Source organism: Pelodiscus sinensis, chromosome 2, assembly GCF_049634645.1.
Source record: "Pelodiscus sinensis isolate JC-2024 chromosome 2, ASM4963464v1, whole genome shotgun sequence".
NCBI classification, from domain to species: Eukaryota; Metazoa; Chordata; order Testudines; family Trionychidae; genus Pelodiscus; species Pelodiscus sinensis.
The window spans coordinates 1-13,413 of NC_134712.1; the positions used below are offsets into that span (position 1 = coordinate 1).

At 71.4% G+C, this 13,413-nt stretch overlaps 1 protein-coding gene across 2 annotated transcripts in view; it reads left to right on the forward strand.

The window, feature by feature from the left end:
* Positions 1 to 6: 6 nt before the first annotated feature.
* The window catches only part of NRBP2 (nuclear receptor binding protein 2), a 68,227-nt gene continuing 54,820 nt past the window's right edge, over positions 7 to 13,413 (forward strand). For both annotated transcript variants that reach the window (XM_075919842.1, XM_075919843.1), the window contains exons 1-5: positions 7 to 63; positions 274 to 363; positions 1,007 to 1,047; positions 1,131 to 1,225; positions 2,383 to 2,406. In XM_075919842.1, coding sequence (XP_075775957.1) covers positions 352 to 363; positions 1,007 to 1,047; positions 1,131 to 1,225; positions 2,383 to 2,406 — 172 coding nt within the window. In that variant the 5' untranslated portion in view covers positions 7 to 63; positions 274 to 351. The remainder of the gene's footprint in view (positions 64 to 273; positions 364 to 1,006; positions 1,048 to 1,130; positions 1,226 to 2,382; positions 2,407 to 13,413) is intronic.

Sequence of the window (13,413 nt, forward strand, 5' to 3'; positions counted from 1 at the left end):
GACCATCCCAATATCGTGAAGTTGCACAAGTACTGGCTGGATGTGAAGGATGCCAAGGCCCGGGTAAGGGGGCAGGGCGGGCCCCAGATGGGGGCCATGTCTGCAGACGGGGATCCTGTGCAGGTGCTGCTGCTCCTTGGCCTTTGCAGAGGTGCCTGAGAACCCTGCGCAGGCTCTTGCTCTCTTCCCCATCCGGCGGGGGGGCAGGCAAAGGGCCTGGCGGGGGGATACTGGGCTGCAGAGGGCAAACGTCTCACTCCCCTCCCCCACCAGGTGATCTTCATCACCGAATACGTGTCCTCGGGGAGCCTGAAGCAGTTCCTGAAGAAAACCAAGAAGAACCACAAGGCCATGAATGCTCGGGTAGGTCCCGGGAATGGGTGGGCAGGGGAGTGGACACCCCATGCCAGGCAGGGAGCCTAGGCCCCATTCCCCTGAGGCGAAGACCCTCCCCTTCCAACCTGAGCTGACCTAGCCTTAGAAACCAGGACTCTGCCCCCGCCCACTGCCGGCTGGCACCTCCTAGGGCACAACCCGGAGGGGACTCCCTGGGGCCGTCCCGCCGAGGCGCCGTGCCGGGTTCTGTTCCCCTCCGTGACCAGGAGCCTGGGCGCGTCCCTGTGACATGGGGCAGCACCTCCCTCGCCGTGCGGCTGGCCCCCTGGGGCGCATGATGCTCCAGCAAGGGCCATTGGAGACCCAAGACAGGTGCATTTTAAGCCATGTGTTTTCTCCGAGCGCTGCCCAGGCCCCGGCTCCTCTGGGAGAGACTCGTGGGCTGCCGGGCACTCAGCCTCGCTAGCATCTGTCGGGGACACTAACCTGGCCCCTTTGCTTGACTCTGGGGCCTGCTGCCGGGGGTGGCCCTGCGGGTTGGCCTGGGAGGAGTAAAGGTGAGGGGGCCTGGGACCGGGCCCTCCGGAGCAGGTTGGAGGGGTGATCTTGTTCTGCTCTCTGGGGACCGGACGGGCTTTACTGAGCTGGGGCGCTGTGCTCTCTCCCCCAGGCCTGGAAGCGCTGGTGCACACAGATCCTCTCTGCTCTCAGGTGAGCCCCTGTGCAGTTGCCTGGCTTGCGGCTTCATGCCCCGGGGGCCAGAAACATTTCAGGGGGCTCTGATCTTTCCACAGCTTCCTGCACTCCTGCGACCCACCCATCATCCACGGCAACCTGACCAGTGACACCGTCTTCATCCAGCACAACGGCCTCATCAAGATCGGCTCAGGTACCCGCAGCGGTTCCCCAGCTAGGGTGGGTGGGTGCTTGGTTGGGTGGCAGAAGGGGTGACCTGCAGGCAGCTGGGGGGGGCTCTGGCCCGGATGGGAGAGGGGGCGACCTGCAGGCAGCTGGGAGGGGCTCTGGCCCGGGTGGGGGAGGGGGCGACCTGCAGGCAGCTGGGGGGGGGCGGCTCTGGCCCGGGTGGGGGAGGGGGCAACCTGCAGGCAGCTGGGGGGGGGGGCGGCTCTGGCCCGGGTGGGAGAGGGGGTGACCTGCAGGCAGCTGGGGGGGGGGGCTCTGGCCCGGGTGGGAGAGGGGGTGACCTGCAGGCAGCTGGGGGGGGGGCGGCTCTGGCCCGGGTGGGAGAGGGGGCAACCTGCAGGCAGCTGGGGGGGGGGGCTCTGGCCCGGGTGGGAGAGGGGGCAACCTGCAGGCAGCTGGGGGGGGGGGCTCTGGCCCGGGTGGGAGAGGGGGTGACCTGCAGGCAGCTGGGGGGGGGGGGGGCGGCTCTGGCCCGGGTGGGAGAGGGGGCAACCTGCAGGCAGCTGGGGGGGGGGGGCGGCTCTGGCCCGGGTGGGAGAGGGGGCAACCTGCAGGCAGCTGGGGGGGGGGGCTCTGGCCCGGGTGGGAGAGGGGGTGACCTGCAGGCAGCTGGGGGGGGGGCGGCTCTGGCCCGGGTGGGAGAGGGGGCAACCTGCAGGCAGCTGGGGGGGGGGGCTCTGGCCCAGGTGGGGGAGGGGGCGACCTGCAGGCAGCTGGGGGGGGCGGCTCTGGCCCAGGTGGGGGAGGGGGCGACCTGCAGGCAGCTGGGGGGAGGCAGCGCTTGCCTGGGTGGGGGAGGAGGCGACCTGCAGGCAGCTGGGGGGGGTGGCTCTGGCCCAGGTGGGGGAGGGGGCGACCTGCAGGCAGCTGGGGGGGGTGGCTCTGGCCCAGGTGGGGGAGGGGGCGACCTGCAGGCAGCTGGGGGGGCAGCTCTTGCCTGGGTGGGGGAGGGGGCGACCTGCAGGCAGCTGGGGGGGCAGCTCTTGCCTGGGTGGGGGGGGCGACCTGCAGACAGTGGGGTGCATCACTGGGCACTGTGGTTTAGAGTTACCGTCTCCCGTCTCCCCTCCCCCCCCCGCCATATCTCTGCTGTGCTGCTCCGGACCGGCTCCCACCCTGCAGTGTGGCACAGGGTATTTGCGAATGGTGAGTCTCTCCTGCCGTCTCCGGAGGCCTGTCCATCCCTTCAGCCCCGCCCCTCCGGCACGCTGTGGTCCCAGAGGTCCCAGAGGTGATGCCAGGGGTCCCAGAGCCGCGCCCCGCCCCGCCCCGCCCCTCGGGCACGCTGTGGTACTGCCAGGGGTCCCAGAGCTGAGCCCCGCCCCACCCCGCCCCTCGGGCACGCTGTGTTAATGCCAGGGGTCCCAGAGCTGCGCTCCGCCCCGCCCCGCCCCTCGGGCACGCTGTGGTAATGCCAGGGGTCCCAGAGCCGCGCCCCGCCCCGCCCCGCCCCTCGGGCACGCTGTGGTAATGCCAGGGGTCCCAGAGCCGCGCCCCGCCCCGCCCCGCCCCTCGGGCACGCTGTGTTAATGCCAGGGGTCCCAGAGCCGCGCTCCGCCCCGCCCCGCCCCTCGGGCACGCTGTGGTAATGCCAGGGGTCGCAGAGCCGCGCCCCGCCCCGCCCCTCGGGCACGCTGTGGTAATGCCAGGGGTCCCAGAGCTGAGCCCCGCCCCGCCCCGCTCCTCGGGCACGCTGTGGTAATGCCAGGGGTCCCAGAGCTGAGCCCCGCCCCGCCCCGCCCCTCGGGCACGCTGTGGTAATGCCAGGGGTCCCAGAGCTGAGCCCCGCCCCGCCCCGCCCCTCGGGCACGCTGTGGTAATGCCAGGGGTCCCAGAGCCGCGCCCCGCCCCGCCCCTCGGGCACGCTGTGTTAATGCCAGGGGTCCCAGAGCCGCGCCCCGCCCCGCCCCTCGGGCACGCTGTGGTAATGCCAGGGGTCCCAGAGCCGCGCCCCGCCCCGCCCCTCGGGCACGCTGTGTTAATGCCAGGGGTCCCAGAGCTGAGCCCCGCCCCGCCCCTCGGGCACGCTGTGGTAATGCCAGGGGTCCCAGAGCCGCGCCCCGCCCCGCCCCTCGGGCACGCTGTGGTAATGCCAGGGGTCCCAGAGCCGCGCTCCGCCCCGCCCCGCCCCTCGGGCACGCTGTGGTAATGCCAGGGGTCCCAGAGCCGCGCCCCACCCCGCCCCTCGGGCACGCTGTGGTAATGCCAGGGGTCCCAGAGCCGCGCCCCGCCCCGCCCCTCGGGCACGCTGTGGTAATGCCAGGGGTCCTAGAGCTGAGCCCCGCCCCGCCCCGCCCCTCGGGCACGCTGTGGTAATGCCAGGGGTCCCAGAGCCGCGCCCCACCCCGCCCCTCGGGCACGCTGTGGTAATGCCAGGGGTCCCAGAGCCGCGCCCCGCCCCGCCCCTCGGGCACGCTGTGGTAATGCCAGGGGTCCCAGAGCTGAGCCCCGCCCCGCCCCTCGGGCACGCTGTGGTAATGCCAGGGGTTCCAGAGCCGCGCCCCGCCCCGCCCCGCCCCTCGGGCACGCTGTGTTAATGCCAGGGGTCCCAGAGCCACGCCCCGCCCCGCCCCTCGGGCACGCTGTGGTAATGCCAGGGGTCCCAGAGCCGCGCTCCGCCCCGCCCCGCTCCTCGGGCACGCTGTGGTAATGCCAGGGGTTCCAGAGCCGCGCCCCGCCCCGCCCCTCGGGCACGCTGTGTTAATGCCAGGGGTCCCAGAGCTGAGCCCCGCCCCGCCCCTCGGGCACGCTGTGGTAATGCCAGGGGTCCCAGAGCCGCGCTCCGCCCCGCCCCGCCCCTCGGGCACGCTGTGTTAATGCCAGGGGTCCCAGAGCCGCGCCCCGCCCCGCCCCGCCCCTCGGGCACGCTGTGGTAATGCCAGGGGTCCCAGAGCTGAGCCCCGCCCCGCCCCTCGGGCACGCTGTGGTAATGCCAGGGGTCCCAGAGCCGCGCTCCGCCCCGCCCCGCCCCTCGGGCACGCTGTGTTAATGCCAGGGGTCCCAGAGCCGCGCCCCGCCCCGCCCCGCCCCTCGGGCACGCTGTGGTAATGCCAGGGGTCCCAGAGCCGCGCTCCGCCCCGCCCCGCCCCTCGGGCACGCTGTGGTAATGCCAGGGGTCCCAGAGCCGCGCCCCGCCCCGCCCCTCGGGCACGCTGTGGTAATGCCAGGGGTCCCAGAGCCGCGCCCCGCCCCGCCCCGCCCCTCGGGCACGCTGTGGTAATGCCAGGGGTCCCAGAGCTGAGCCCCGCCCCGCCCCTCGGGCACGCTGTGTTAATGCCAGGGGTCCCAGAGCTGAGCCCCGCCCCGCCCCGCCCCTCGGGCACGCTGTGTTAATGCCAGGGGTCCCAGAGCTGAGCCCCGCCCCGCCCCGCCCCTCGGGCACGCTGTGGTAATGCCAGGGGTCCCAGAGCCGCGCTCCGCCCCGCCCCTCGGGCACGCTGTGTTAATGCCAGGGGTCCCAGAGCCGCGCCCCACCCCGCCCCTCGGGCACGCTGTGGTAATGCCAGGGGTCCCAGAGCCGCGCCCCACCCCGCCCCTCGGGCACGCTGTGTTAATGCCAGGGGTCCCAGAGCCGCGCTCCGCCCCGCCCCTCGGGCACGCTGTGGTAATGCCAGGGGTCCCAGAGCTGAGCCCCGCCCCGCCCCTCGGGCACGCTGTGTTAATGCCAGGGGTCCCAGAGCTGAGCCCCGCCCCGCCCCTCGGGCACGCTGTGTTAATGCCAGGGGTCCCAGAGCTGAGCCCCGCCCCGCCCCGCCCCGCCCCTCGGGCACGCTGTGTTAATGCCAGGGGTCCCAGAGCTGAGCCCCGCCCCGCCCCGCCCCTCGGGCACGCTGTGTTAATGCCAGGGGTCCCAGAGCCGCGCCCCGCCCCGCCCCTCGGGCACGCTGTGTTAATGCCAGGGGTCCCAGAGCCGCGCCCCGCCCCGCCCCTCGGGCACGCTGTGTTAATGCCAGGGGTCCCAGAGCCGCGCCCCGCCCTGCCCCGCCCCTCGGGCACGCTGTGTTAATGCCAGGGGTCCCAGAGCTGAGCCCCGCCCCGCCCCTCGGGCACGCTGTGTTAATGCCAGGGGTCCCAGAGCCGCGCCCCGCCCCGCCCCGCTCCGCCCCTCGGGCACGCTGTGTTAATGCCAGGGGTCCCAGAGCCGCGCTCCGCCCCGCCCCACCCCGCCCCGCCCCTCGGGCACGCTGTGTTAATGCCAGGGGTCCCAGAGCCGCGCTCCGCCCCGCCCCACCCCGCCCCGCCCCTCGGGCACGCTGTGTTAATGCCAGGGGTCCCAGAGCTGAGCCCCGCCCCGCCCCTCGGGCACGCTGTGTTAATGCCAGGGGTCCCAGAGCCGCGCCCCGCCCCGCCCCGCTCCGCCCCTCGGGCACGCTGTGTTAATGCCAGGGGTCCCAGAGCCGCGCTCCGCCCCGCCCCACCCCGCCCCGCCCCTCGGGCACGCTGTGTTAATGCCAGGGGTCCCAGAGCCGCGCTCCGCCCCGCCCCACCCCGCCCCGCCCCTCGGGCACGCTGTGGTAATGCCAGGGGTCCCAGAGCCGCGCCCCGCCCCGCCCCGCCCCGCCCCTCGGGCACGCTGTGTTAATGCCAGGGGTCCCAGAGCCGCGCTCCGCCCCGCCCCGCCCCGCCCCGCCCCTCGGGCACGCTGTGTTAATGCCAGGGGTCCCAGAGCCGCGCCCCGCCCCGCCCCGCCCCGCCCCTCGGGCACGCTGTGTTAATGCCAGGGGTCCCAGAGCCGCGCCCCGCCCCGCCCCGCCCCGCCCCTCGGGCACGCTGTGGTAATGCCAGGGGTCCCAGAGCCGCGCTCCGCCCCGCCCCGCCCCTCGGGCACGCTGTGTTAATGCCAGGGGTCCCAGAGCTGAGCCCCGCCCCGCCCCTCGGGCACGCTGTGTTAATGCCAGGGGTCCCAGAGCCGCGCCCCGCCCCGCCCCTCGGGCACGCTGTGTTAATGCCAGGGGTCCCAGAGCCGCGCCCCGCCCCGCCCCTCGGGCACGCTGTGTTAATGCCAGGGGTCCCAGAGCCGCGCTCCGCCCCGCCCCACCCCGCCCCGCCCCTCGGGCATGCTGTGTTAATGCCAGGGGTTCCAGAGCCGCGCTCCGCCCCACCCCGCCCCTCGGGCACGCTGTGTTAATGCCAGGGGTCCCAGAGCCGCGCCCCGCCCCGCCCCTCGGGCACGCTGTGGTAATGCCAGGGGTCCCAGAGCTGAGCCCCGCCCCGCCCCTCGGGCACGCTGTGGTAATGCCAGGGGTCCCAGAGCTGAGCCCCGCCCCGCCCCTCGGGCACGCTGTGTTAATGCCAGGGGTCCCAGAGCCGCGCCCCGCCCTGCCCCTCGGGCACGCTGTGTTAATGCCAGGGGTCCCAGAGCTGCGCTCTGCCCCGCCCCGCCCCTTGGGCACGCTGTGGTAATGCCAGGGGTCCCAGAGCTGAGCCCCGCCCCGCCCCTCGGGCACGCTGTGGTAATGCCAGGGGTCCCAGAGCCGCGCTCCGCCCCGCCCCGCCCCTCGGGCACGCTGTGGTAATGCCAGGGGTCCCAGAGCTGCGCTCCGCCCCGCCCCGCCCCTCGGGCACGCTGTGGTAATGCCAGGGGTCCCAGAGCTGCGCTCTGCCCCGCCCCGCCCCTCGGGCACGCTGTGGTAATGCCAGGGGTCCCAGAGCCGCGCTCCGCCCCGCCCCGCCCCTCGGGCACGCTGTGGTAATGCCAGGGGTCCCAGAGCCGCGCTCCGCCCCGCCCCGCCCCTCGGGCACGCTGTGGTAATGCCAGGGGTCCCAGAGCCGCGCTCTGCCCCGCCCCGTCCCGCCCCGCCCCGCCCCTCGGGCACGCTGTGGTAATGCCAGGGGTCCCAGAGCCGCGCTCCGCCCCGCCCCGCCCCTCGGGCACGCTGTGGTAATGCCAGGGGTCCCAGAGCCGCGCCCCGCCCCGCCCCGCCCCTCGGGCACGCTGTGGTAATGCCAGGGGTCCCAGAGCCGCGCTCCGCCCCGCCCCGCCCCTCGGGCACGCTGTGGTAATGCCAGGGGTCCCAAAGCCGCGCTCTGTCCCGCCCCGCCCCGCCCCACCCCTCGGGCACGCTGTGGTAATGCCAGGGGTCCCAGAGCCGCGCTCCGCCCCGCCCCGCCCCTCGGGCACGCTGTGGTAATGCCAGGGGTCCCAAAGCCGCGCTCCGCCCCGCCCCGCCCCTCGGGCACGCTGTGGTAATGCCAGGGGTCCCAGAGCTGAGCCCCGCCCCGCCCCTCGGGCACGCTGTGGTAATGCCAGGGGTCCCAGAGCCGCGCCCCGCCCCGCCCCTCGGGCACGCTGTGGTAATGCCAGGGGTCCCAGAGCTGAGCCCCGCCCCGCCCCTCGGGCACGCTGTGGTAATGCCAGGGGTCCCAGAGCTGAGCCCCGCCCCGCCCCTCGGGCACGCTGTGTTAATGCCAGGGGTCCCAGAGCCGCGCCCCGCCCTGCCCCTCGGGCACGCTGTGTTAATGCCAGGGGTCCCAGAGCTGCGCTCTGCCCCGCCCCGCCCCTCGGGCACGCTGTGGTAATGCCAGGGGTCCCAGAGCTGCGCTCTGCCCCGCCCCGCCCCTTGGGCACGCTGTGGTAATGCCAGGGGTCCCAGAGCTGAGCCCCGCCCCGCCCCTCGGGCACGCTGTGGTAATGCCAGGGGTCCCAGAGCTGCGCTCCGCCCCGCCCCGCCCCTCGGGCACGCTGTGGTAATGCCAGGGGTCCCAGAGCTGCGCTCTGCCCCGCCCCGCCCCTCGGGCACGCTGTGGTAATGCCAGGGGTCCCAGAGCCGCGCTCCGCCCCGCCCCGCCCCTCGGGCACGCTGTGGTAATGCCAGGGGTCCCAGAGCCGCGCTCCGCCCCGCCCCGCCCCTCGGGCACGCTGTGGTAATGCCAGGGGTCCCAGAGCCGCGCTCTGCCCCGCCCCGTCCCGCCCCGCCCCGCCCCTCGGGCACGCTGTGGTAATGCCAGGGGTCCCAGAGCCGCGCTCCGCCCCGCCCCGCCCCTCGGGCACACTGTGGTAATGCCAGGGGTCCCAGAGCCGCGCCCCGCCCCGCCCCGCCCCTCGGGCACGCTGTGGTAATGCCAGGGGTCCCAGAGCCGCGCTCCGCCCCGCCCCGCCCCTCGGGCACGCTGTGGTAATGCCAGGGGTCCCAAAGCCGCGCTCTGTCCCGCCCCGCCCCGCCCCACCCCTCGGGCACGCTGTGGTAATGCCAGGGGTCCCAGAGCCGCGCTCCGCCCCGCCCCGCCCCTCGGGCACGCTGTGGTAATGCCAGGGGTCCCAAAGCCGCGCTCCGCCCCGCCCCGCCCCTCGGGCACGCTGTGGTAATGCCAGGGGTCCCAGAGCTGAGCCCCGCCCCGCCCCTCGGGCACGCTGTGGTAATGCCAGGGGTCCCAGAGCCGCGCTCCGCCCCGCCCCGCTCCTCGGGCACGCTGTGGTAATGCCAGGGGTCCCAGAGCCGCGCTCCGCCCCGCCCCGCCCCTCGGGCACGCTGTGGTAATGCCAGGGGTCCCAAAGCCGCGCTCCGCCCCGCCCCGCCCCTCGGGCACGCTGTGGTATTGCCAGGGGTCCCAAAGCCGCGCTCCGCCCCGCCCCGCCCCTCGGGCACGCTGTGTTAATGCCAGGGGTCCCAGAGCTGAGCCCCGCCCCGCCCCTCGGGCACGCTGTGGTAATGCCAGGGGTCCCAGAGCTGAGCCCCGCCCCGCCCCTCGGGCACGCTGTGGTAATGCCAGGGGTCCCAGAGCCGCGCTCCGTGCGGCGTGAGCCAGAGCCGGTTCGTGAGGGGAGGGCGTCTCTGTGGAGACTGGTTTTCCTGCGCTCCTTGGTGAACCGCCCTTAGCCATTCGTCTGGAAGTTGAAAGTTTCTTCAGCAACCCGAAGACGGCACCGCAATGTCGTCGAGCATTTCCTATTGACGCTGAGATTGCGCGATGATCAGAACAGTCAAAAAGTTTCCCTCCTTTGGAAGTGAAATATCAGCGTCTCCCCAGTGGAATGGACGGGGCTAGCTTTACGCTGGGGTGCAGTGGGACGGGTCCAGCACAGCCAGATCAGGGCCAGATTAGCGCTCCCGCGTGGGGCACGGAGGGGTCCACTGGGGTTGAGGCAGGAGGGGTGAGGGCTCCAACCGAGGGAACGGTCCGGGATGGTGCTTGGGGTGCAGGAGGAGGCTCCAGGCTGGGCCAAGGAGTGGGAGGGAGCTTGGTGCAGGGTCTGTGCGAGAATTAGGGTTTGGGAAGGGCCAGGAGGTGCGGCTGCAGGTGCAGGATCTGGGTGGAAGTTAGGGTGTGGGAGGGGCTCAGGACTGGGGTGTGGGGTACTTGGCTGGGGCAGGCTCCGGGGAGGGGTGGAGAGGGAAGGGAAGGGGCAGGTGCCTCTGTGCACTCCGGGCTGGGGCCTGCAGGCGAAGGAAGCACACAGGCAGAGTTTCTGGCACTTGCAGGGGCGGGGGCAGGAAAGGCAGCACTCGGAAACGCATCCCTCTCTTCCCGCCTTGCAGGCGCTTTAAGGGCAGCAGCCGAGGGCCCTGGGCTAAGGGGCCCTGCAGAAAGAGCTGCCCAGAGCCCAGGGCTCGGTCCCAGCCCTGGCCCTGATGCAGATGGGAGGAGAGGGGGTTGTGGAAGCTCCTTCTCTGGAGTTTCCAAAGGGAGGCAGGCGCCATTGTCTGGGATGGGTGTGGAGCCCGGCAATGATACAGAGTGGCGGGGTTAGACTGACCACACGTCGGGGGTCCCCGACCCCGCACCCCCATCCGCAGCCAGACAGGACTCGGCGGCCAGGAGAGTAGAAGGGTTATTGGTTCTCAGGGACACGGCGTAGCTCAGGGTCCATGTTACCACAGGAGACAGGGCAGCAGCCTTATTCCTCTGGGGAGAAAGAGGTTCACGGGCCCCCGACCCCCCATTGTCCTGGACTTAGTCTGCTCACCTCATGCTTCCCCCAGTCAAGCCTGACCCAGCTCCCAGACCCTGCCCCCCAGCCAGGTGGGCGTCTCCACCTCTTCCTTTGTCTCTCCCTCTGGAAACAGCCTTCTTATCTGCTCAGGCTGGGCCTAGGTGTCTGGGCCAATCCACACGGGTGGCCCTAGACTAGCTGCCAGCAACTGGCGCCCCAGGCGAGCCCTGCAATCGGTGTCCCCACCTCCAAACCCCTCCATGATATTCAGCCACCGTTTGGTGCCCCATTTAACTTGACACCCTAGGCGACCGCCTAGTTGTCCTATATGGACGGGCCGCCCCTGAATACACATGTGGGTGAATCAGCGGGAACCAAACAACTCAACCAGGAGAGAACACCTCCCCCCCACTGCGTCACACCTCTCCCCCCTCCGAGACCAAACCTTGCTTGTGGACTGGGGAGGTTCGGGCCCCCCATGGGACAGCGCGTCGGCGATGACGTTGGCGCTCCCCTTGACGTGGATCACTTCCCTGTCGTCGTCCTGCAGGAGCAGGCTCCACCTCGGCAGCTTGGCGTCGGTCCCCTTCGTCTGGTGCAGCCAGGTCGGGGGCAGGGGTCGGTTACACCGTGAAACGCCGGCCAGGCAGGTACGGCTGCAGCTTTTGCAGGGCCCACACCATGGCCAGGCATTCCCTCTCTACGGTCACGTAGCTCCGCTCCCGGGGCAGCAGCTTGGCGTCGGTCCCCTTCGTCTGGTGCAGCCAGGTCGGGGGCAGGGGTCGGTTACACCGTGAAACGCCGGCCAGGCAGGTCTGGCTGCAGCTTTTGCAGGGCCCACACCATGGCCAGGCATTCCCTCTCTACGGTCACGTAGCTCCGCTCCCGGGGCAGCAGCTTCCTGCTCGGGTACACGATGGGGTGACGTTCCCCTTTCTCGTCCGCCTGCATCAGCACCGCCCCCAGCCCGGTGTCCGAGGCGTCCGTAAACACGATAAAGGGCTTGTCGAAGTCTGGATTTACCAACACTGGGGCCTTGGCCAGGGCTTCCTTCAGTGCACAGGAGCCCCCCGCACTGCTCCGTCCAGACCACCCTGTCGGGCCTCCCCTTCCTGCACAGCTCTGTGATCGGGGCAGCGATGGAGCTGAAGTTGGGCACAAACCTCCGGTAGTACCCCGCCATCCCAATGAAAGCCTGGACCTGCTTCTTGGTCTGGGGCACAGGCCAGTCCCGGATGGCCTCCACCTTGGCCGGCTCTGGCTTCAAGCAGCCGCCCCCCACCCCTTGGCCATCCCGACCTTGCACTTCCCAGCCTTTACAGTCAGCCCAGCCCAGCCCCGCCCCCTGCAGTCGGTCCAGCACCTGGCTGACTTGGGACATGTGGTCCTCCCAGGTCTGGCTGAAGACACAAATATCATGGATGTGAGCCAGGGCACAGTTCTCCATCCCCCACAGCAGCTGGTCCACCAGGCGCTGGAAGGTGGCCGGCGCCCCTTTGAGGCCGAATGGCAGGACCAAGACCTCACAGAGCCCCCACCGGCGTGATAAACGCCAATTTCAGCCTGGCCTCAGGGTCCAGCGGTACCTGCCAGTAGCCCTTCGTGAGGTCCAGGGTGGTGAGGTAGCGAGCTCCCCCAGCTTGTCCAGAAGCTCGTCGGGCCTTGGCATCGGGGGGCATTGAACACGATGATGGTGTTGAGCTTCCAATAGTCCACGTAGAGCTGGATCAACCCGTCCTTCTCAGGGACCAGCACCACTGGAGAGGCCCAGGGGCTGGAGGACGGCTGGATCACCCCTCGCGTCAGCATGTCCTGGACCTCTCTCTCCAGGCCCTGGGCCGTCTCCTCTGTGACTCTGAATGGGGAGCAGCGTGCTGGGGGGTGGGTGCCCATCTCCACCCACTGGACAGCCATGTTGGTGAGACCCAGCTTGTTGGAGAACAGCTGCTGGCGGGAGCGCAGCACCTCTCGGATCTCGGCCTGCTGGGCGGGGTGAGCTGGTCCGAGAGGGGAATTGACTCCAGTGAAGAGTCTGCTCCGGTCCCAGGGAACAGCCCCACCAGGAGATCCTCCCCCCTGGTCCTCCCAGGGCCGGCACACGGCCAGCACCGAGTGCTCCCGGCCCCAGTACGGCTTCATCGTGTTCACGTGATTCACCTGCTGGCCGCGCGTCCGGCCCGTCAGCTCCACCAGGTAGTCACCTTGTTTAGCTGCTTAACCACCTTGAAGGGGCCGCCCCAGGTGTGACAGACCTGTTCCCTCCCCTGCCTGGGTCCGGGGTCCCAGCTGTGCTGGGCCCCATGTCTGCTGCAATGGGGCCCTGTGCCCAGTGCTGGGAGCCCTCCCCCGGGTCAGGATCGCCAGCCCCTCGCTGGCTCTGGCTACGGGCAGTGACCAGGGCCCGGTGGGGTCCCTTTGGTCACTTCTCTAGATCACCCCCCATCAGCACCTCTGTAGTCAAGTGCTGGTTCACCCCCACTTCCTTGGGGCCCTCCTTAGCCCCCCATTTCAGATGCACCTGGGCTGTGGGTACCTTGAATGGTGTCCCATCTCTGCACCTCAGGGTCAGCTGAGTGTTGGGTACCATGTGGTCTGGGGCCACTATATCAGGCCGGGCCAGCGTCACCTCCGTCCCCCTGTCCCAGAAACCCGTCACCTCCCTGCCACCCACCTGCAGGGGCACGAGGCTCTCGCTCCCCCGGGGCCACCCTGCCCCCACCTGGTACACGGAGACACCCGTCACCTCCCTGCCACCCACCTGCAGGGGCACGAGGCTCTCGCTCCCCAGGGGCCACCCTGCCCCCACCTGGTACACGGAGACACCCGTCACCTCCCTGCCACCCACATGCAGGGGCACGAGGCTCTCGCTCCCCCGGGGCCACCCTGCCCACCCGGTACACGGAGACACCCGTCACCTCCCTGCCACCCACCTGCAGGGGCACGAGGCTCTCGCTCCCCCGGGGCCACCCTGCCCCCATCTGGTACACGGAGACACCCATCACCTCCCTGCCACCCACCTGCAGGGGCACGAGGCTCTCGCTCCCCCGGGGCCACCCTGCCCCCATCTGGTACACGGAGACACCCGTCACCTCCCTGCCACCCACCTGCAGGGGCACGAGGCTCTCGCTCCCCCGGGGCCACCCTGCCCACCCGGTACACGGAGACACCCGTCACCTCCCTGCCACCCACCTGCAGGGGCACGAGGCTCTCGCTCCCCCGGGGCCACCCTGCCCACCCGGTACACGGAGACACCCGTCACCTCCCTGCCACCCACCTGCAGG